General features: G+C 43.7%; 2 protein-coding genes across 2 annotated transcripts in view; one reads left to right on the top strand and one right to left on the bottom strand.

The window, feature by feature from the left end:
- Window positions 1–21,124, top strand: part of Mpp4 (membrane palmitoylated protein 4) — a 39,500-nt gene extending 18,376 nt beyond the window's left edge. Inside the window, exons 14-21 of the mRNA XM_032901153.1 lie at window positions 4,560–4,574; window positions 7,727–7,768; window positions 9,712–9,882; window positions 11,267–11,347; window positions 16,241–16,334; window positions 16,983–17,091; window positions 18,450–18,584; window positions 20,663–21,124. Of these exons, the coding sequence (XP_032757044.1) occupies window positions 4,560–4,574; window positions 7,727–7,768; window positions 9,712–9,882; window positions 11,267–11,347; window positions 16,241–16,334; window positions 16,983–17,091; window positions 18,450–18,584; window positions 20,663–20,854 (839 nt within the window). The 3' untranslated portion in view covers window positions 20,855–21,124. The remainder of the gene's footprint in view (window positions 1–4,559; window positions 4,575–7,726; window positions 7,769–9,711; window positions 9,883–11,266; window positions 11,348–16,240; window positions 16,335–16,982; window positions 17,092–18,449; window positions 18,585–20,662) is intronic.
- On the bottom strand, window positions 5,468–5,946 carry LOC116899414 (mitochondrial intermembrane space import and assembly protein 40-like). The gene has a single exon (XM_032901152.1). The coding sequence runs from the start codon at window positions 5,885–5,887 to the stop codon at window positions 5,468–5,470; it is 420 nt and encodes a 139-aa protein (XP_032757043.1). The 5' UTR covers window positions 5,888–5,946.
- Window positions 21,125–21,592: the final 468 nt, after the last annotated feature.

The raw sequence follows: 21,592 nt of genomic DNA on the forward strand, positions 1-21,592 counted from the left end.
GCATATTTAGTACCAACTTTTAAATGTATTTTCCATGGTTTGGTGTAATTTAAGCATATGTAGAGATATAGCAAAGTGATTATAAAATAAGAATCCTAGCCATGTGAGGTGACAGGGTCATTTCCTTCACTGCAGCAGCTTTCACTCCCTATGCATATCCCCAAATATACTTCAGATTTCACATATATATCAACACTGGATTTATTTTTGAGCTACTGTAAATTTCATTTAGCCAGTCACTTCTCTTAGGACCAGGACTGTCCAGGGGTGGGGTGGGCATTTGGATTTCTGCAGGGGCAGTGTTTGATAGTTTCATATAGTAAGAGGCGTAGCATCCTTTACATGATAGGATTAGGGATGCCGATATCCTGAAGAGTACACAACCAGCTTGCACTATGAAGGGTTGTCTCTAGACCCGTGGTTTTCAATATGAAGGGTTGTCTCTAGACCCATGGTCTTCAATATGAAGGGTTGTCTCTAGACCCGTGGTCTTCACTATGAAGGGTTGTCTCTAGACCCGTGGTCTTCAATATGAAGGGTTGTCTCTAGACCCGTGGTCTTCAATATGAGGGTTGTCTCTAGACCCGTGGTCTTCAATATGAAGGGTTGTCTCTAGACCCATGGTCTTCAATATGAAGGGTTGTCTCTAGACCCGTGGTCTTCAATATGAAGGGTTGTCTCTAGACCCGTGGTCTTCAATATGAAGGGTTGTCTCTAGACCCGTGGTCTTCACTATGAAGGGTTGTCTCTAGACCCGTGGTCTTCAATATGAAGGGTTGTCTCTAGACCCGTGGTCTTCACTATGAAGGGTTGTCTCTAGACCCGTGGTCTTCACTCTGAAGGGTTATCTCTAGACCTGTGGTTTTCACTATGAAGGGTTGTCTCTAGACCCGTGGTTTTCAATCTGTGGGTTGTGACCCCTTTGGATGTTTCATATCAGATACCCGGCATATCAGATATTTAGATTATGATTCATAACAGTAGGAAAATTACAGTTATGAAGTAGCAGTGAGATAATTTTATGGTTGAGGAACTGTCTCAGCATTGGGAAGGTGGAGAACCACAGTTCTAGAACCATCTATGTTCCTACTGGGCAACGATAATTGAAGATTAAATAGGAAGCTCTTTATTTTATTTTTTAAAGATTTATTTATTATATATAAGTACACTGTCACTGTCTTCAGACACCAGAAGAAGGCACCAGATCCCATTACAGATGGTTGCAAGCCACCATGTGGTTTCTGGGATTTGAACTCAGGACCTTTGGAAGGGCAGTCAGTGCTCTTAACCTCTGAGCCATCTTTCCAACCCAGGTAGCTCTTTAATACATGATAGTGATGTAAACTTTATAAGCCATATGTGTAGAAGGCCGGGGAGATGACTTCATGGATAAGGTAAACGCCGTATAAGTGTGGACCTAGGTTTGACTCCCTAGAGCCCATGTCAAGCCAGGTGTACACAGTGGTGTACGTCTGTAATCAACTGCCCCTATACTGAGGCATGAGGCAGAGACAAGAGAATCACTGGGAGCTTGCAGACCAGCTGGCCTGACACATAGTGGAGAACTACGAAGAGACTTTGTTTCAACCAGGGTGGAAGGTGAGGGCCTACACCTGAGGTTATACTCAGATGGTCACACATGGCTGTGGCACGAGCACACACACACACACACACACACACACACACACACACACACACACACACAGAGCCAGTTCTGCTGGAAGACACACAGAATAAAGACTTGTCTTGTAGTTTCTGAAGCCCTTATTTCCCACACTCTGTTCCATGTGGAGAGTCAATACATCCAGTGTTTATGCCGAATAAGCTTTCTCTTTTGTTAGCACATTACTTGTTATAACAATGGCACTTTTCCAGTGTCTATTCTTCAGAACATCATTGACTGTGTTGGTAGCAGAACAGAGTCTATAGCATGTTTGGTTTCTTTGTTTAAATGGGCAGGCGACGAGACCCGAGTCTCCTAGGCTGAAGTTTAGGGTCTCGGCTACTGTCTCCGCTGTAGCTCCTTCTTTTACCATGGACACAAACCAGACTAGTGTCACTCAGCGCTTGGATGTTAAAGCCCACCTGCCCCTCTGCTCTTCGCTTCTCTGTCCTTCCGTGAGGAAGAGCCATAGCTCCTCTCTTTTAAACCCAGTGCTTCATCACCCGAAGTAGATATTAATGTCTAGCAGTTTCTTCTGTCTCCTAGAAAACTCAAAGAATTTATATTTTGATATGCATGCATTTAAATTTTTTCTTGTTTAATTTTTCCTTTACAATAGTTAGGACACTGTATCACACATTGAAATATGTGACAGATTATTTCTCCAATTAATTCATTCCATACATATAGAGAGACCTGGGACTGGCTGAGAGGTTAAGAGCACTGGCTGCTCTTGCAGAGGACCTAGGTTCTATTCCCAACAACCCCATGATGACCCACAACTATCTGTAATTCTAGTCCCAGGGGATCTGAAGCCCGCTTCTGGCTTTCTCATGCACCAGGTTGTAGAAAGTTTTAATCTCAACCTGGGGTTTCTACCCTGCCTTGATCATTAAGTTTCCGGATAAAAGGCACTTTTATTATTTACTATAAGCCTTAATCAGCACAAGAGCTGGGCAGATATCTATCCTCTATGCCATGAGAATCTATTTTCCTATCGACAACCCCGAGTTATTACTAACTATTTTGTATCTGGAGGCTTCTCCTCCATTCACCTTCCCCTCTCTTGTGGTTCTCCAAACCCCCCAAGCCCCGGAACCCTAAACCCCACTTATGTCTCTTTTTCCACTGTCAGCATCTTTATTCACCAATCATAAATAAACTTGGGGGCAAGATATAACATAGGTCTCGGGGACTCTCTTTGTCTCTGGGACAACCAGTTCTTGAGGAACCAGTGCTAGCATTAGAATACCAGCCACACCAGATCAACCCCCTACAACAAGGCTGCACATGGTGCATGCACGTACATGCAGGCAAGTGGTCATATGCATAAAGGAGTAAATCATTTCAACTAGAGATGCCACATATGAACTCGTCATTAAAAGATAGCATGGAGACAGATGGTGTTGGGACCTAATCAACTTACTTACCAACTATATTTTTTTCTATATCCCCATTTTCCCTCAGATGGCTAACCCATTTGGGATAATTCTAATTTTCTGGCTCAGAGCTTGTGATTGACTTCTTCTTTAGATTATATTCGTCTTTATTTGTTCTGCTTATCTCATCACTTTTTCTGGAAAATGCTCTGCACTCCAAAGTGATACCCGAGACCCAGAGATACTCACAGTGTCTGTGAAAGGAGAAGCGGTGAGCATGTGGAGTAGGTACACTGCACACTGGAGCGATGGGGCCCAAGGGTGTCTGTGGGCTCTGTGGTCTTTCACCTTTCTGACCATCAGGTCCCATACTTCTAAGATGAGCAATACCCTGCATACATAAGGCGTTCAGAGCTGAGCATACAGTAAGCGCTGAACATATGTAAGGTGTTCAGAGCTGAGCATACAGTAAGCGCTGAACATATGTAAGGTGTTCAGAGCTGAGCTGAGCACACAGTGAACACCCTACATATGTAAGGTGTTCAGAACTGTGCATATGGTAGCACTGTACACACATAAGGTGTTCAGAGCTGAGCTGAGCATACAGTAAGCACCATATGTGTGCTGACTGGTGCTGTGCTTGTGAAATTGTTCATAGGAGGTGGCCAGCCGCTGGCTCTCTAAGACCAGTTCTACTGGGGAAAACATGCAGCTGTCCCAAAGCTTTCAAGAATGTTTCCCATTTGACTCTCATAAGAGCTCAATTAAGAACAGTTAGTGTCCAGCTGGCGTGTTTTCTGAGTAGATAAGCCTTGGCAGTCGTTCATGACACTTAACTCCTGTTACTTGGACCACTTAGTGAATGGTTACAGCTCTTCAGTTTCCTCTCTTTCTCTGAGTGAGATATAATGTGACCTTCTTGGATTTCTCCAGCGTCAGTGATACAGTCTATTTAACTAGAAAAACTGTAACAACATTAGCAGAAAACCCAGCCACTTGAATATGTCTAGATAGCAACAAGCAAAAATACCCAAACAAGCACCAACCCCCACCCAAGTACCCCAGTCTTCACAGGAGCAGCTGGAGAGAAAGCAGGTATGTTAGGCCGGCCACAGGCAAGGAGGGAAGGTGTCGGACTGCCGGATAGTGTGCCCCCCGCCTGTCACCCTTCCCAGGAATGCAGTGGCACGGCCGTGAGAGACGAGAAGGAAGCTCAGCCATTGCCTTCCTGTATATATTTCTCAAGTACAGTTCTGTAGTCTTATGGATAAATGACACTTCAGGGACACACAACTTGCAAGACAAATGAATCACCATCCCCCAGCAGTAGAGTCCGATCAAACAAGTTTCTGAGTCCCAACAGAGTGCTTTTCATCTGCCATGCCAAGTTACCAGCTTTGCTAAAATGGCGGCATGACTTCCCTGCTATGTGTGCCTTTCCCGTTCCTTAATGGTTAGCTTGATCTTTGCCAAGATTAATTCTTCGTGTCTCTTTCTTCGCATGCTCAAATGTCCAGAGGAACTCGCAGAAGGTGAGCGTTCATTTTTATCCCCTGCATATACCACCGAGTGCTGTGCTCAAGGTCTCTCACTGCCACAAGGCAACAGCACAGCTTCCTAGAAGAGACGACTTTTTAAGCCCAGTTCAGAAACGCGTTTTCATAGGATACATTTTATTTTTTTTTAAATAGAAATTGTTTCTCTTTAATTGAGTACTTCATTCAGACATTCCTCTGTTGGCTTCTGCTCTGAAAGCAGCTAGGTCCCTACCTCGATATCACAACTGAGTCAACATGGGCCCCAAACCAGGGCTCTCAGAACAGCAAAACAATAAACTGCAGAGCCAGCCTCTCCTTTCACTTAGGAGGGACTGGGAGTCACAGAGTCCAATCCCACCTGCAGCTATAGGCCCTGGAGCCTGGCCTACAAACACAGAAACATAGCTGTCAGGAACGGCAGCAGCCTCATCCTCCAGCTCCAGTACCTGACCACCAGCCTCTTCCAGTAGGGATGGACCTACTCTTGAGAGTTTTGGCATCTACTTAATTTTCCCAAGAGGTGAAAAATCTACCAAAAGGGATACATACCATGGACCAGAATACATCAGCTTTCTCACAATAAACTTTCCTGAGTAACAACTTTTGGTTGCTGAGAAGCCTCAGCACATTATTTCAAAGTGGCAAAATCCAGGGCAATCACAGAGTACATCCAGGAGTGGCCTAACGTTTAAGGACAGGTTCATGCAGGACACAGGTGCGCACACCCCCTTTTCTTCAGTGTATACGGCAAGTAGCCAAGACCCTTGATCATTAAAATAAGTTATTTTGTATATTACAGTGCACAGAGGGAAAGAACTTTCACAGAGGTGACCAAAAGGCATTGTATAGAAGGTCCCATGGTGAGTGGCAGCCAGGGCCCCAGGCCTTCAGGAGCTTGCCCCCCGTTCTTTGGCTGCAGAGGCCTTAGTGTCAGCCATTTCCTCCACTGGCTCCATTGGCTTTGCCTCCTCTTCCTCCTCCTTGTCTTGGGGATAGAGGTCTGGGTATTTCTGCATGCATTCCTGCATGGCCTGGAACTGGTCTATACAGCCTGATCCCTTGATATCCTTTGTGCTGTAGTGGAAGCAGGAAAAGGCAGACTTGAATTGCTCCCCACAGGGGCCGCTGGCCATTCCCCCAAGACATGGGCAATTCCAGTTAATGTCTCCATTAGGCAGTATCAACCCGTGCTCCTCATAGGGATCATTGGGGCCATCAGCCACCAGCTCAGCACTGCTAGGAGTTTCATGGTCTTCTTTGGTCACAAATATGATCCAATCCTTCCCTTCCTGCCGGCAGTAGGACATGGTTGTTCTCAACGTTCCCAGCTCGCAGAGGGAGCGGGCGCGGCTACAGCGGCTACACCTTCACGCCTGGCGGGTGGCACTGAGGCCCACACGGACCCGCCCCATAGGATACATTTTAAATCAAGGCAATTAAGCTTTATGTCTATATGTTAGTGAGTATTTCCTTGTGAGTGTATTTACATAACGTAGAAAGGTGTGATTAATTTCTAGAAGATGGAGTTGGTGCTGGTAATTTTTCAGATTTACTTGAATGCTTTACTTATGTGTACATGCTTGAAGGAGTGTATTCCATTTATATACTGAGTACTTGCAGAGGCCAGAGGGGGCATCAACTCCCTGGGACCTGGAGTTACAGGTGGTTGTGGGCCACCAACATGGATGCTGGAAAACAAACTCCAGTCCTCTGGAAAAGCAGCAATCTCCCCTAACCGCTGAATCATTTCTCCAGATCCTGGTGTTTTCTTTGTATTTTCAAATGCATTATTAAAGCCAGGTACAGTAGCATATGTCGTAAGCACTTGAGAGGTGGCCGCAGGAGGATCATCAGTTCATGGTCACCCTCAGCTACATAGCAAGTTTGATGCCAGCCTAGACCTCATGAGACCATGACATAACAGACAAAACAAAACCTCAAAAATAAGGTTAAAGAAATTTATATATGTGAGTTAATCCTATAAACAAATGTTTGTTATTCATTATATCAATAATCAGAACAGCTCTCTTTACAAGGATTTTATAACTTTTTCTGGCTTCTGAGTAGAAGCAGAAACAAGAGACTGGCCAGCCCCCAAGGCTGTGAGGCTGGGCATCCTCCTCCTCCTCTTCTTCTCAGGTGTTCCTGGCCTCCATAGACCAAGTGCTGATTTTTTTTTTAGTGGAAATAATCTAATTTTGGCTTTTGTGAAGACAGTGGTCTTGCAGACTCTATAGTAATGCTATAATGAACAGTTTTAATTTTATTTTTTTTTAGGAAATAAGAGTCTAGTAAAACCTTTATTCTCATTTCATTACCTGTTTCTATGAGAAAATATCTTGTCAGAAGCAACTTACAGGAGAAAGGATCCATTTAGCTTACAACTCTAGGTTGCGGTCCATCATTGTGGGAAAGTTAAGGCAGAAACGTTAAGCAGCTGATCGCATCCCTAGTCAAGGGCAGAGAGAAAATGCATGCATATGTGTCTGCTGTGCTCAGCCTACTTTTCCATTCATAGTCTGGGACCCAAACCCAAGGAGTAGTGTTGCCCCAGATGGGTGTTTCCTCACCTCAGATAATGTAGTGAAGATCATTCCCCCAATGTGCCCATAGGCCAGATGCTCCTCCCAGGTGACTAGATTGTCTCACATTGACAATGGAAACTTTACATCCCAGCATTACTACAGGGTCCGCAAGAGCAAGCCAAACTCAGCTTGTTTCTTATTTTTGTAATATCAGCTTTTAAAGGGTGTGTTTGAGAATGCATAATCATATCTTTTACTGTGACCATATTTCTTTAAAGACAAGTTCTCAATATACAGCTCAGGCTGGACACAAAATGTCCCTCGAGTGTTGGGATTACAGGTGTGTCCCATGTCTAGCTTCTTTCTTACAATTTTAAACAAGCCTGAACTAGTTTTCAACTCTCAGTCTTTCTAGACAAACCCTATGATGCAATGCTAAAGAGATGGCATAAGAGCAGTGGGGTGGGGAGTGCAGAGAGGACTAGAGGCTGCCAGGGGCACAGGGGCTGCTCTGCCATCTGTGGAGACCATCACTTGAAACCAGAAGATGATGCTATGCGTCTGGGTGCTGCTGCATTCCTGTCTTGGTTCTCACATAATCTCCCATTCTCTCTGTTCCAGCTAAAGAGGAATTTGTCGGCGATGGGCAGCAGGTTTTTATCGGTAAGAGTTACGTGTTTGTTGCTCTCGAGTGCTATTCCCACTATCTGGGTGCCTTGCTGAAAGATGCCTTTGCCGATGAATCTCTCCAACTTGTTTCTTGTTCTCACTTCCCTCTGTCCGACTTTCCTATCAGTAATCTGACCTATTGATTCCTCATTGTTACTGATCTAATTTAACTTGGATAGCTTTTAATTATTTGGTCAAACATACATTGCTCGTTTCTTCCCCAGACCATTCTATAGCCTGTCTTACTGTAAAGAAAATCAGTTTCATGGCTATTAAAACCATCTTTTCTGTCCAGATTCTATGATCTGTCACCTGAGAAAAGTTCTCTAAAGGAGCAGACCTCCCTGATAAAATCGCCCTGGAGCTCCCTTTTCACAGGGCAGGAGAGCAGCACAGAGCTGTAGTCTAAAAGCTAGAATGTTAGCGCCAAGCCTAGGTGGACTTTGGGATTGTCGGAGGAGATTAAAGACCCAAGGGGCTGCCTTTGTGCCTTGCTTCTAGGATTATTGACCCTTAAGCCATTGAACAAGGCTGAGCATGGGAAGCCGCTGCACAAAGGTGGTGAATAGGGAGTCCAAGCGGGGCAGGGGGGCAGTCTGTGGACAGTGGTGACCTGGTACCATGGTCAGCGCCAGAGGAGCGAGAACGGCAGCTGATCATCAGCCTCTGATACCCCACAACCTTCATCGAGGTGCACCCTAGCTCTGGGACTGTTGCTTGACATAAGTGAGTATTTGAGGACAGTGAGAGCAAGGCTGAGGAAGGAGCTGCACATGAGGAGGAGGGACGTTTACAGTGGATTCTGTAGAGTGGCATTATTGTAGATGCTGGTGAGGGTCCATGGTTTCTCAGTGTAGATAGATACGAATAGCACTGTGTCTCTGTGTTTATAGATACACATATGGTTTCTACTCTTTCTTCAGAGGGGACCTGAAAATGGCTATGGAAATACAAAAAACACTTTTGATGTTGTGGCAAGAAAAGGATTCTAAGAATTCAGCCAGGGACTGAATGACGAAGGGGTCCTAACTTTGCAGACAATGCTACCATCCTATGTAGTCACTTGAACTGTCTGTGATTGTGTATCCTGACAAGTGGGAGCCATAAGACTACCCAGTGTTCCCACCCTGGCCACAGAGCTTCTGCAGAGACACCACTGCTCTCCCCGAGGCCCTGCTTCCTCTCTACAGCAACCAAAGGAATCCTTCAGAAACAAGGCAGACCATAGCCTTACTGTTGGAAGGCCTCTTCACACATCGCTCACAGCCGGCCGCTCACAGCTGACTCAGCATTAGTCCCCCTGTCCCCCTTGTGATCTGGCTCTGACTCCTCCCTCAGCACCGTTTCTCACCACCTTCCCGTTGCTCACTACCTTGCAGCTTCAAACCATCTACTGTCTTGGCATTTGTTCTACTCTGTAGACCGCACCTTAGCTGGCCCCTTCTGCACTCAGGCAGTTTCTCACGGTCAGCTTTTCTGATCCTTTTACTGAACTGCCCATCCTAATAAACCACCGCCACTCTCTGACCACTCACCCTTTCCCAAGCCTTTACTTTTATTGTTCTTGTTGATTGTTTTGTGTTTCCTCCTCCATGCATTGCACTTTTCCTGAGAAGATGACCTGGATTATTTGATCTCTCCAGCATAATCCCTGACATACGGTGGATGCTAGATGCGGCTTCACATACCTTATGGGCCATCACTAGCTGCTTCTTGTTTTATTTTGTTCTTTCAAGACAAGGTCTCACAATATGGGTGTCCTGGAACTCACTCTGTCCACCAGGCTGACCTTGAACTCAAGGATAGCCTCCTGCCTCTGCCTCCTGAGTGCTGGGATTAGAGGTGTGTGCCCCGCCATGCCCTGCTCACTATCTGCTGTAAAGCAGCTATCTGTCCCATCCTTGCTTTGGAATTTCATGCATTTTCTCCCTCTTCAGCTGGCTTCCGCCGCAGCATGCGCCTGTGTCGCAGGAAGTCTCACTTCAGCCAGCTGCATGCCAACATGCGTTGCACCTGCAGCTGTTACAGTGCTGTGGGTGCCCCTTACGAGGAGGTCGTGAGGTACCAGCGTCAGCCGGCAGACAAACACCGCCTCATAGTGCTTGTGGGTATGTCATGCTCTGCTCAGCTCTGGGAGTTTTCCTGGATTTAATGTTTTGTGTTGATAGTAACAGTAAGGTGGGACTCTTGGTAGAGTTTCATCTAGAAATGGTTTAAAGGCCTGCTTGTCAGTGTTTATAAGAAAGCTTTCAAAGGCAAGTTTCCTTTGTCTTCTCTGCCTCTTTTTCTCCTTTGACCAACAGTTGAACATGGTGTGCTATGATGTGCATTAACCTGTGTATTAACAGTCTCTAATCTAATAAGGTTATACTGGATTTATACTTTTATCTGTTTAGAATTTAGTCTAGAAGCATGCATGGTCTACCCCAGCCTTCATCACTAGTTCATATTAAGAAAACAGCTTAAGAGAAATTCCATTTCTCTAAGAAACATTTAACCACATTCTTTATAAACTGTCTAAATCTTCTGGATGTGCCTTGGACTATAAAGGACTTGGGTGATCTGGTTTCCTGACCAAGATCTCTGCAAAGTTGGCTCTCTGAAGCAGTGATAGCTTGAATCACACCTCCAGCAGGGCCTGATGGTTCTTACTCAACCACCTATTAGAAATGTTACCACATCCCCAGCTCAAAAAAAGAAAAAAAAAAAAAAAAAAAAAAAAAAAGAAAAGAAATGTTACCACATCCATGGGTGACAGAGTTGCATTCCGATGGAAACTTTTAAATAGAAGGGCCATGTTTCTGATTATCTGTTGCAATCCAGGTGTCTCAGTCAGGGTTTCTGTTCCTGCACAAAATATCATGGCCAAGAAGCAAGTTGGGGAGGAAAGGGTTTATTCAGCTTATACTTCCACATTGCTGTTCATCACCAAAGGAAGTTAGGTCTGGAACTCAAGCTGGTCAGGAAGCAGGAGCTGATGCAGAGGCCAAGGTGAGCTGGCTTGCTCAGCTTGCTCTCTTATAGAACCCAGGACCACCAGCCCAGGGACAGCACCACCCACAATGGGCTGGGTCCTTCCCCTCTTGATCACGAGTTGAGAAAATGCCTTACAGCTGGGTCTCATGGAGGCATTTCCTCAACTGAGGCTCCTTTCTCTGTGATGACTCCAGCTTGTGTCAAGTTGACACACAGAACCAGCCAGTGCACTAGGGAAGTCAGAGCATCAACAGTGGTGGAATGTTCTGGAAGTGACAGATCCTGTGATTCCGCACCTATTCTCTGAAGGTTGGAGTGGTGTGGGTTACTTCATGAGTCACTGGGAGAATGATGTTTTCTGGGTTTGCTCCAGTTCATAAGCAGGGTTACTACAAAGTTTCCCTAAAAATGCCTTTGCTGTCACATTCTTGCAGCAGCATAGCTGCAGGGATGGTTGAAGCATGCAATCCTGTGCATCCACGTCTCATAATTTCTGCTGTGGCTTTCTGTCTTCAGGACCTTCTGGTGTTGGAGTCAATGAACTGAGAAGACAACTCATTGGATGTAACCCCAGCTGTTTTCAAAGTGCTGTGCCACGTATGTTAATTTGTCTTTCTTGGTGGCTCAGGTTTTGGTAAAACTTTGTCTCTGAATGTGCTGGTATCACTTTACTCTGTCACATCTTTTCTTGTAAAAGTGTAAGGACCAGTCCTTAAGCAATTCTACCTTTATTTGCTTTACTAACTATGTCAGTATAATAGCATAGTGTGCTAGGTTAGGCTTTCAAAAGATAATTCTTACATCTTTTCCTTTTGAAGTAGAAGGCCATGGGCAATATGTGGGAGTCAGTTCTCTCCTCCTACCACGTTGGCTTCTGAGACTCAAACACAGGTTGTCAGTCTTGGTGGCAAGCATCTATCCACACTTAGCCATCTCCATGGCTCTTCTTCTTTTCTTAGTTGTATTGAGGAGGGTGGTTGTGATGCTTTGATTAGGAATCTGCATGTGAACACTGAAGGTCCTGTTCCCCAGTTGGTTGTTGATCAATCAATAAAGATGGCAGCACCCAATGTCTGGACTGAAGAAGCAGGACTTCCAAGTTCCCACAGGCAGGCTAAAAGAAGCAGCAGGAGGACAGGAATTTGCCATGCTTTGTCAGGAGGGAGAGTCACCAGCCATGTGATGGAGGTGGAGGGGCCATTGGCTGCCTTCCGGGCAGGAGATTAGAACTGCAACTAATGCAGATGTAAGGGGTTGAGCAAGGAGTGAAAGGAAGGACCACACGCTACAACCTGTGACTAGTCAGGGTTTTTGTAATAATGGTTAGAATAGTATTTATCGTCTTCCTCACACTATTTCTGTCACCTTTATGTTATTTAGTTTTTCATCTAAAAATTTAATATGTCCATATATAATTTTATATAAACTTCTAAGTATTATTATCACATACTCTTGGTCTTTGAAAGCCATGTTTTCTTATTTCCTTTTACTTACTTTTTTTCTACTGAATTCCCAGTTTGTCAGCACCCTGACTTCTGAGAAACAGTTTTCCTGTTGCTCCTCCGTTGCCCATGGAGATCTATGTATGTCTTTCTAAGCTTTAAGGCCTTGGAAAACTCCAAGTCTATGTTACCATGTATTTTTAAATGGTTTATCTATTTTTATTTTATGTGCATTGATGTTTTGATTGCATACATGTCTATCTGAGGGTGTCAGATACCCTGGAACTGGAGGTACAGACAGTCGTGAGCTGCTGTGTGGGTACTGGAAATTGAGCCCAGGTTCTCTGGAGGAGCAGTCAGTGCTTTTAACTGTTGAGCCATTTCTCTAGCTCCATTATTGTGTATTTCTACTAGGGTTTAATTTTCAATAAATAATTTAAGAATCGCACAATAACACTTACTTTATTATAAAATAGAGAAGATTTGGATCAAGAGTCCTAATTTTAGGCAAATGTCTGTAGAATAAAGGAGGTTAGCATTTTGTTTGAGGCACTGAGATGAAACTCTTTAAAAGAGGAATGTGAAAAATCTGTCAACTACTGAGATGTATCAGTGAATGAAAGGCCCGGGGAAAGAACCTAATAAGCATACTCATGGAGGTTTGTTTTTAATCAGAAAAAGCCACTCTGCAGGATGGTTTCCAGTGAGTGTGCATGCTTCAAAGAAGTCGAGGATGTTTGGGAGACTATAGAACTTCTTATGTGTTCCCTGCTCACTGGGGAAGAATAAGACTGTTGTCAGAATAATAACTAAAACTCTAAAGGATAAAAGATTCCTGGGTATGGCCGATGGCTGGGGTTTGGAAAGCAACTGCCCTTTCAGAGCTTGTCACAGTGAAAGTTCTGAGATGCTTTGCAAGGATCATATCTGAGTAGGTAATGTGGGAAAAGTCGGCCTGGGGTCATCATAGCACCTGTTCAAAAGGAAGTTCCAGCAAACACCACCAGAAGTGGACTTCCAGATTCAAGAGGTCAGGAAGGAATCAGAAAGGACTGACTTGTGTAGAGATTAGGTTTGAAATGGTCACTTGTTGATCATGTGGTAGAGGTTACAGCATAACCTCATACAGCATTCAGAGAGAAAGAGCCAGTTATATTATCTGTCAAATCTAAGGAAGCAATTGTAGGCTTAGTTATTAGTTTATTGCTGTGAAGAGACACCATGACCAAGGCAACTCTTAGAAAGCCAACTATTTAATTAGGGTTGGCTTACAGTTTCCAAGGCTCAGTCTATTACCATTGTGGTGGGAAGCATGGCATTATGCAGGAAGACTTGGTGCTGGAGGATCCAAGAATGCTATATCTTGATCAGAAGGCAGCCAAGAGGAGATTGTCTTCTAAAGGCAGCCAGGAGGAGGGTCTAGATCACACTAGCCAGACCTGAGCATATATACAAGACCTTAAAGCCCTGCCTTCCCAGTGACACTTCCTTTACAAGGCTACACCTTCCCCAATAAGGCCACACCTCCTAATAGTGCCACTCCTCATGGGCCAAGATACTCAAACCACCACAGAGGCCTTGGTATCACCAAGTCAGAACACCTTCCTGCCCCACTTTCTCCTCTCCTACCCTCTAGCCTTAGAGAGATAAAAACAGATAGAGGAATGGAAGAAATGAAGGAAAGGAAAGAGAATCATGGGAATTGTCAGATTTTCATAGGCAGGAAAGTGGAAGGATCTTGTCTCAAGGAAGGAAGACCAACCTTGTTGCCTGTGATCCCTTCTGCTAGGCTATGTTTCTCAAGTATGGCTTACCTATATAAGAATGGGCATTAATTTCAGAGAAAACAATGAATGATTTCAGTAGTCTAGATAAAAGTAGAATACCTACAAAATGTGAACATTTAAGTGCACAGATAGCCATCATTAAAAACATGAAAAAACTTGCTTGTATTTTTTTTTAATCACCAACATTTTAAAAATGGATACCTTGTAGTTCACAGAGGAGCCCGCCTTAAGAAATGGCATTCCCGGGGTTGGGGATTTAGCTCAGTGGTAGAGCACTTGCCTAGGAAGCACAAGGCCCTGGGTTCAGTCCTAAGCTCCAAAAAAAAAAAGAACCAAAAAAAAAAAAAAAAGAAATGGCATTCCCACTGGGGCAATGGTGGAGTCATTCCATGCACAGTATATAACTCACTACCTCTTGGGAGCCTTAAGTTTTGCTGGCTTTCCTTGTCCTCAGTAGGAAACTGCAGGAGAAATTGCATACTTACAGATGTCTAAGGACATTGAAGAGTGATCTGAATAAAGAAAAAACAAAATGGCCCCAAGGCGATATCTACCAACCTTGGAGGTTGGTCACTGAGGGCCTGCTGCAAGCTCCTCACATGTAATTTCATTGATCTGTTTTATCCTGAAACTTTGTCAAGTGTAAGAACAGATTTTTTTTTATTATTAACAAGGGGAATTTGTTGTAAAAGAGAGTAAGATCGAGCATTACAGCATGTAGGATATAGAATTAGAGGAGCACTGTGGGAAAACTCCTGAAAGAAGGTCGGAGTCCACCAGTGACCAGCTAGTCTCTGGACTCAGAGTGTAATGGAAGACTTCCTAATTACAGGGCTTCGCTTTCTCTGAGCTTGTCTGAGGAATTCACCCCCGCCCCCGCACACATACACACCTCAACCTGGGGAATGTCACATATCCTCAGTTATATTACAGGATCAATTTCCTTTTCCTGATAACTCATTCAGCTAGCACCTGAGATTCCTGAAATGCTTCCCCACACTAATGAGGTACTTCAGTACCCTAAGCCTTCAGCCAATAATGACCTTTGCCCTCCCCGGATGTTTCTACGCACAATCCTCTGAGTCACCAGCTAGTCCTGGTGTGTGTTATTCACAGTAAGTACTCACAGGGCTTCTGACCTCCCACCCCCCTTCCCCACCCTTTCCCCTGCCCTGTCATTAGCCTCTGCTCCCTTTGCCCTCATGGACCTTATCAGCTGACAATACATGAGGGTGGGGAGAACACCATTGTATCATTCTTAAGTTCTAGAACCCAAACTAATAACTGGAAAATAGTAGATACATAGTTGTGTTCATTGTTATTAATAGACAATACGTCACTTTTAGATGTTTGCTGGAACGTGTGTTTTTTTTTTCCATACCAAAGCCATTGAAACATAACATTGAGGAGTCTAAATCTAAATTAGTGGTTCTCAACCTTTGGTCACAACCCCTTTGAGGGCTGAACAACCCTTCCACAGGGCTTATCTAAGACCATCAGAAAACACAGGCATTTGCATTGTGATTCATAACAGGAGCAAAATTACAGTTGTGAAGTAGCAATGAAAATAATTTTATGGTTGGGGGTCACCACAAAATGAGGAACTGTGTCAAAGGGCCGCAGCATGAGGAAGGTTGAAAACATCTGGTCTAAATTAAATAGTCCACATCAAAGAGTCAAATTGAACATATTAGGCAAGTTTCCCCCTTACTTTATCTCCAAAACCTCTCCTCTGGTCTTCATGCTTTGCCAACACTGCAGATGTCCTGGGTTTTCTCTCTCTCAAATCTGAGACAATCTGTTGTAATAAAAGCAGTTTAGGAGAAGCATCCATCTTGATATGTGAGCAGGTCGCTTACTCTTCAAAAGCTGCAGCTACTTCTCAGTAAAATAACATCCTATCTGGCGAGCAGTGTGAGAGAGACAGCGAGATCATCAGAAGTACATTGTCCAAACACAGACGTTGTTATTGCTACAAGGGGGCACTTTGAGCTTCTCGTTTAGTTCCGTATTTCCTAAATAACAGCAGGTGTCCTGTCTGATAGTGTGATACGTTCTTTCCCACACTGAGCAACCAGTAAAGGTTTGTAATTGGTGGAATGTGACGTGGGGGTGCTCACTTTCTTACTACAGTTCAGGGTTCCTCTCCTGGTCCCAGCGTCTTACCTGTTTAGGTGTTCATTTATTTGTTTTAGTTGGCATCTCTATCCAAGTAATCAAAAATAGAAGATTCTGAAAGTTTTCATTATCTTCCTTGGTAGATACCACCCGTTCCCCAAAGAGTTATGAAATGGACGGGCGTGAGTATCACTATGTGTCAAGGGAAACATTTGAAAGCCTCATGTATGGACACAGGTAAGATTCAGAAGTCAATTCTTACTTCTGGTTATTTGACAGTAGTCTGTTTTTTTTTGCATTAGCCAAAGCTCTCAGCAGTTAAGTCCTCATTTCTGAAGGGCTGAGAAAGCAGCATGTATTGATTTACTAGAGCCAGAGCTGCAAGCTTCAGAGAAACGATTTCGTATTGTCGAGATCGGCATATTTCTTCCTAACACCATTCACATTTATGTCCAAATTTGCTTTCTACTGCTATGAAAACCACCATGACCAAAGCAGCTCGGGGAAGAAAGGGTTTATTTGGCATACACTTCCACATCACAGGCAACCACTGAGGAAAAGTCTAGACAGGAGCTCAAGGCCTGAACTTGGAGGCAGAGGCTAAGGAGAAGCCATGGAGGAGTGCTGCTTACTGGCTTGCTCCTCCTAGCTTGCTCAGCCACCTTTCTTAGCACAACCCAGGACCACCTGCTCAGAGGTGACACCGCTCACCCTCAGACTTGCCTCCTAGGGAGTCTGATGGAGGCCATCCGTCAGCTGATAGTCCCTTTCCAGGTAACTCTAGCTTATGTCAGGTTGACAAAACTAACCAGGACAACTCATGTAATTACTGCCGATCACTGTAATTTACTTGGGAAAGTCGTTTCCTTTGTCTTGTTCTTCTAGGATGCTGGAGTTTGGTGAGTACAAAGGCCACCTGTATGGAACCAGTGTGAACGCTGTACTTGCAGTCCTTGATGAAGGGAAGATCTGTGTCATGGACTTGGAGCCTCAGGTAGGTCTACAGTAGCACATTTCCCATCATGCTAAGTCACAAATGCATGTAACACCATCCATGTTACGCACATGCCTAAGGCTAGAGTTGAGACATCCTATTCAGCTCTATGTTTAAGAATAAGACCGCCTCTCACATCTCAGGCCATTCCTTGAAATGTAAATGGGAAAATTTTATTAAAGTTGGAGAGAAAGTTTTACTTTTCACACCCAGAACCAGAGCTTGAGTGGATAGTCATAAAAGAAAATGTCCCAATCGCTCCTGCTTTGAATACCGAGCACAGACTTGTCAAGATAACTTCTTGCAGAGGCAGATACTTTATATAAAAAGGTAATGTAAGGGTTGGGATTTAGCTCACGGTAGAGCACTTGCCTAGCGCAAAAGTCCTGGGTTGGTCCCCAGCTCGAAAAAAAAAAAAAAAAAAGGTAATGTTCTGTGCTGGCAAAATTACACGTTTGAACCACGCGTGAGGAGAGCAGGGATGAGTAATACTATTTGTGCAGACCCAGTTTTTTGATTCTTGCCCTTTCTTTATTCACTTAAGAATATACTTTGTGTGGTAAAGAAAATCAGGGGAAAAGCAATTTGCTCTTCCCTGGGTTAGAGCTGGTGGTCAGCAGGATGGAAATAGTGTCGAAGGTCACATGCTAGAGAGGAAAGGGAAAGAGGGCAGACTGGACCTTTCCTGAACTTTTGTTTTTGTCATGAGGTTGTATATAGGAGTCTATGCTCAGTGAACAGCATTTTGTCATATTTGAGACCTATTTCAATATATCAATAGCTGGAAAGAGGAAGAGCCAGGCTTCTAACTTGATTTTGATTCTAGAACCATAATTAAAGTATTTGGATTTTACATTGAGGACTTGGGGGCACATGAGACTATGATCACATTGAGTATAGGAAGCTAGGACTTCTATTTTTAATTTTTTTTTTTAAAGAAAGAAGGAAAGAGAGAGAGAGAGATTTCTTTAAGATTTATTTATTATATACAAGTACACTGTAGCTGTCTTCAGATACACCAGAAGAGGGCATCAGATCTCTTTACAGATGGTTGTGAGCCACCATGTGGTTGCTGGGAATTGAACTCATGACCTCTGGAAGAGCAGTCGGGTGCTCTTAACCACTGAGCCATCTCTCCAGCCCTCTATTTTTAATTTTTAAGAATGTATAATGGGTATTTGAATGTGCTGGTGTCGAAGCCAGAGGACGATGTTCACGAGTCAGAGTCAGTTCTCCTCTACAGTGGGCTGCAGGGACTGGCCTGGGCCCATCAGGCCTGCCTGGTAACTGCTTCTGCAGCTGAGCCACCCTCCTGCCCGCTTCTGTCTTTTAATTGTGCATTTAATTCTTCTATGTAGGATATTCAGTTGACTCGGACCCGTGAACTGAAGCCCTATGTCATATTTATTAAGCCACCTAGCATGAGCTCCATGAGACACTCTAGGAGGAATGCTAAGATTATTACTGACTACTTTGTGGACATGAAGTTCAAGGTAAATCACACCAGAATCCTGGTGTTCCTTTCATTATGGGGAGGTGGAGAGCTATCGGGCCGGCTGAGCTGAAGGCCTTTCTCTGTTTTCTTTGTTTGACCCTCTTCTCAGGAGCACTTCAAGGAAATGGTTTTTAAAAAAATAAAAACCACTGCTGTTTCCACAGAATCCTTTGAAAGTTTTAACAAGTAATGACTTTTCAATTTATCCTTAATTTTTTGTTTTCCATTTTTTATTATTGGATATTTTAAATTTACATTTCAAATGTTATTCCCCTTCCTTGATAGACATTGGTGGTGCACACCTTTAATCCCGGCACTCCGGAGGCATAGGCAGATCTTTGAGTTCAAGGCCAGCCTGGTCTGTACAGGCTGTCTCAGGACAGCCAGGGCTACACAGAGAAACTTTGACCTGAAAAACAAACAAATCAAACTCCAAACCAAACAAAACCCCTCAAGATTATTATTAGATCTCATTTACGGTTATTAAAATAAGGTTTAATAAATGCTATTTTTTTCTTAGCTTAGCAAAAGAAGCCACTGCAAAGCTAAACAAATATATGTATAGCCTATTTCTATTTTTGAAGTGTTTTTACTAAAATAATTTGTAAAATGTTGTATTGAGTATACCTCATCTGTAAAATAAGATATTCACAAAAATGTTTATTAATAATGATACAAGAGGCGCAGTCAGGAGAACTAATTCTAAGTGAGGTCTTCTATTTATCAATGGATGTGTATTTAAATACATTAAATCCACTTGGAAAATTTAAGCCATAGCATATGACTTACTAAAATGTAGAAATCTTTTTTTTTTTTTTTTTATTTTTTTTAACATTTATTTATTTATTATGTATACATCATACAGCTTTCTACCTGCATGTATGCCTGCAGGCCAGAAGAGGGCACCAGACCTGATTATAGATGGTTGTGAGCCACCATGTGGTTGCTGGGAATTGAACTCAGGACCTCTGGAAGAGCAGACAGTGCTCTTAACCTCTGAGCCATCTCTCCAGCCCCAAAATGTAGAAATCTTAAGTGCATATAGCTCAGTGAATTTTTATATGTATGCCCCTAGATAATCATCCAGACATTACAGCCCCGTGTGTGTGTGTGTGTGTGTGTGTGAGAGAGAGAGAGAGAGAGAGAGAGAGAGAGAGAGAGAGAGAGAGAGAGAGAGAGAGAGAAACAGACAGAGAGACACACAGACAGACAGACAAGATTTATTGTCTTGGAGCCAGTGAGCTGGCTCACTGGTTAAAGGTGTCTGTCACCACATCTGATGACATTTGATCCCTAGGACCCACATAGTGGAGTTGTCCTTTGTTTTTTGCACATGCATGATTAAACAGATGTATACATTTTAGAAATGAACCACTATAGTAACTGTACAGCTCAGTAGTACTGACTATATTTATATTGCTGTGAAATAGAATTTTTGCCTTGAAAACTAAAAAAAAATATGACAGCTTCACAAATCTGCATGTCCTTTTCGGCCAGAGGCCACTGCTAATCTCCATACTGTTCCAGTTTTAGGATGTCTTGTCAAAGCAAGTCGAAAGTATTTTTATATTACCCTTAAGTATTTTCTCTTTATTTTTCAATTACCATGAAACTCTGGTTTTCTGGTTTGACCTTTTGACGTCTATGGACAGGACAATCTGTTTTCTAAGTCTCTGGGGCTTTTAAGTTTGTGTCCTTGTTAGGCACGGGGGTGCACACCTGAAAGCCCAGCACTTGGGTGAGGCACAAGCATCACAGATGGAAAGCCAGGTTTAGACAGCAAGACTCTGCCTCCAAAACCCACAGTGAGGGGTTGGGGATTTGGCTCAGTGGTAGAGCGCTTACCTAGGAAGCGCAAGGTCCTGGGTTCGGTCCCCAGCCCCGAAAAAAAAAAAAAAAAAAAAAAAAAAGAAAAAAAGAAAAAAAAAACCCACAGTGAGAAAGGGGTGGGGCACACAAAGAATAGAGTGGATATGTAATTGACATAATTGTTTATAAATACCCTCACGGCTTTGCCAGTAGGACGCCTGATGTCTTATTGCCCGTGCCACTCACACTCTTCAATCTCCCCGGAAGGATGAAGACCTACAAGAGATGGAGGAGCTAGCCCAGAAAATGGAGAGTCAGTTTGGCCAGTTTTTTGATCACGTGATTGTGAATGACAACTTGCAAGATGCCTGTGCCCAGCTGTTGTCCGCCATACAGAAGGCTCAGGAAGAACTGCAGTGGGTACCAGAGGCATGGGTGTCCCCTGGCGCTGAATCTTAAAAGATCCAGACTAACAGCTGCCATTGAGAGCACGACAACTGCAACTACGAAGGCTGCAGCTTATGGAACGGCTTTAACTAGCATCTAACTAGCATCGTATACTTATAGGGAGCTACTCGTTTGGCTCTCAGGCATTTCCCCGCTGTTTCCCCATATAAACTAAAGGTAGGGATGTGAACAATGGTGTCTCTGTATGTGAGAATATTACAGATTTCATATGTTGTAAGACAGCTTTCAAAAATCTCTTCTAAATAAATCAGACTAATGACAGAAGCTGTATTTTACTTTGTAAAATACTTTGTCTTATTTCTCTTTATTTTTACAAAAGTGCCTAGTTGACCAACTAAGTTAAGAACGGGTCTAATAAGGAAACCTATGACATTGTTATTTCCAAATTAGCAAAGGGCAGTGGACTAGTCCTGGAGGCCTGTATATGTGCTCCAAAATAAGGATGTTGGTACAGAGTCTTGGTCTCCCTAGATCTGAAGCTTCCCTGATTCCTTGTTCATCTTTGTATCCACACTTCCCTCCATCCTATCTATTTTTTTAACTATAACTTTTCCCACTGAGGAAACTATCAGAACTGATCACTCAAACGATATTCCTGGGCCAGCAGGGACCCTGGGCCTGCCAGTGAAAGCGACCCTCCCTATGTCAGTCACAGGGCTCTCCCTCCAGGAGGCACCATGGTAGGCCGGAACCAGGCCTGGGAACAGCGGCCTCTCCAGCTCCACAAAG

This window comes from Rattus rattus, chromosome 4, assembly GCF_011064425.1.
Source record: "Rattus rattus isolate New Zealand chromosome 4, Rrattus_CSIRO_v1, whole genome shotgun sequence".
Lineage (NCBI taxonomy): Eukaryota > Metazoa > Chordata > Mammalia > Rodentia > Muridae > Rattus > Rattus rattus.

Coding starts and splice junctions, on each gene's coding strand:
- LOC116899414 (XM_032901152.1), bottom strand. CDS start 5,887: ATGTCCTACTGCCGGCAGGAAGGGAAGGATTGGATCATATTTGTGACC.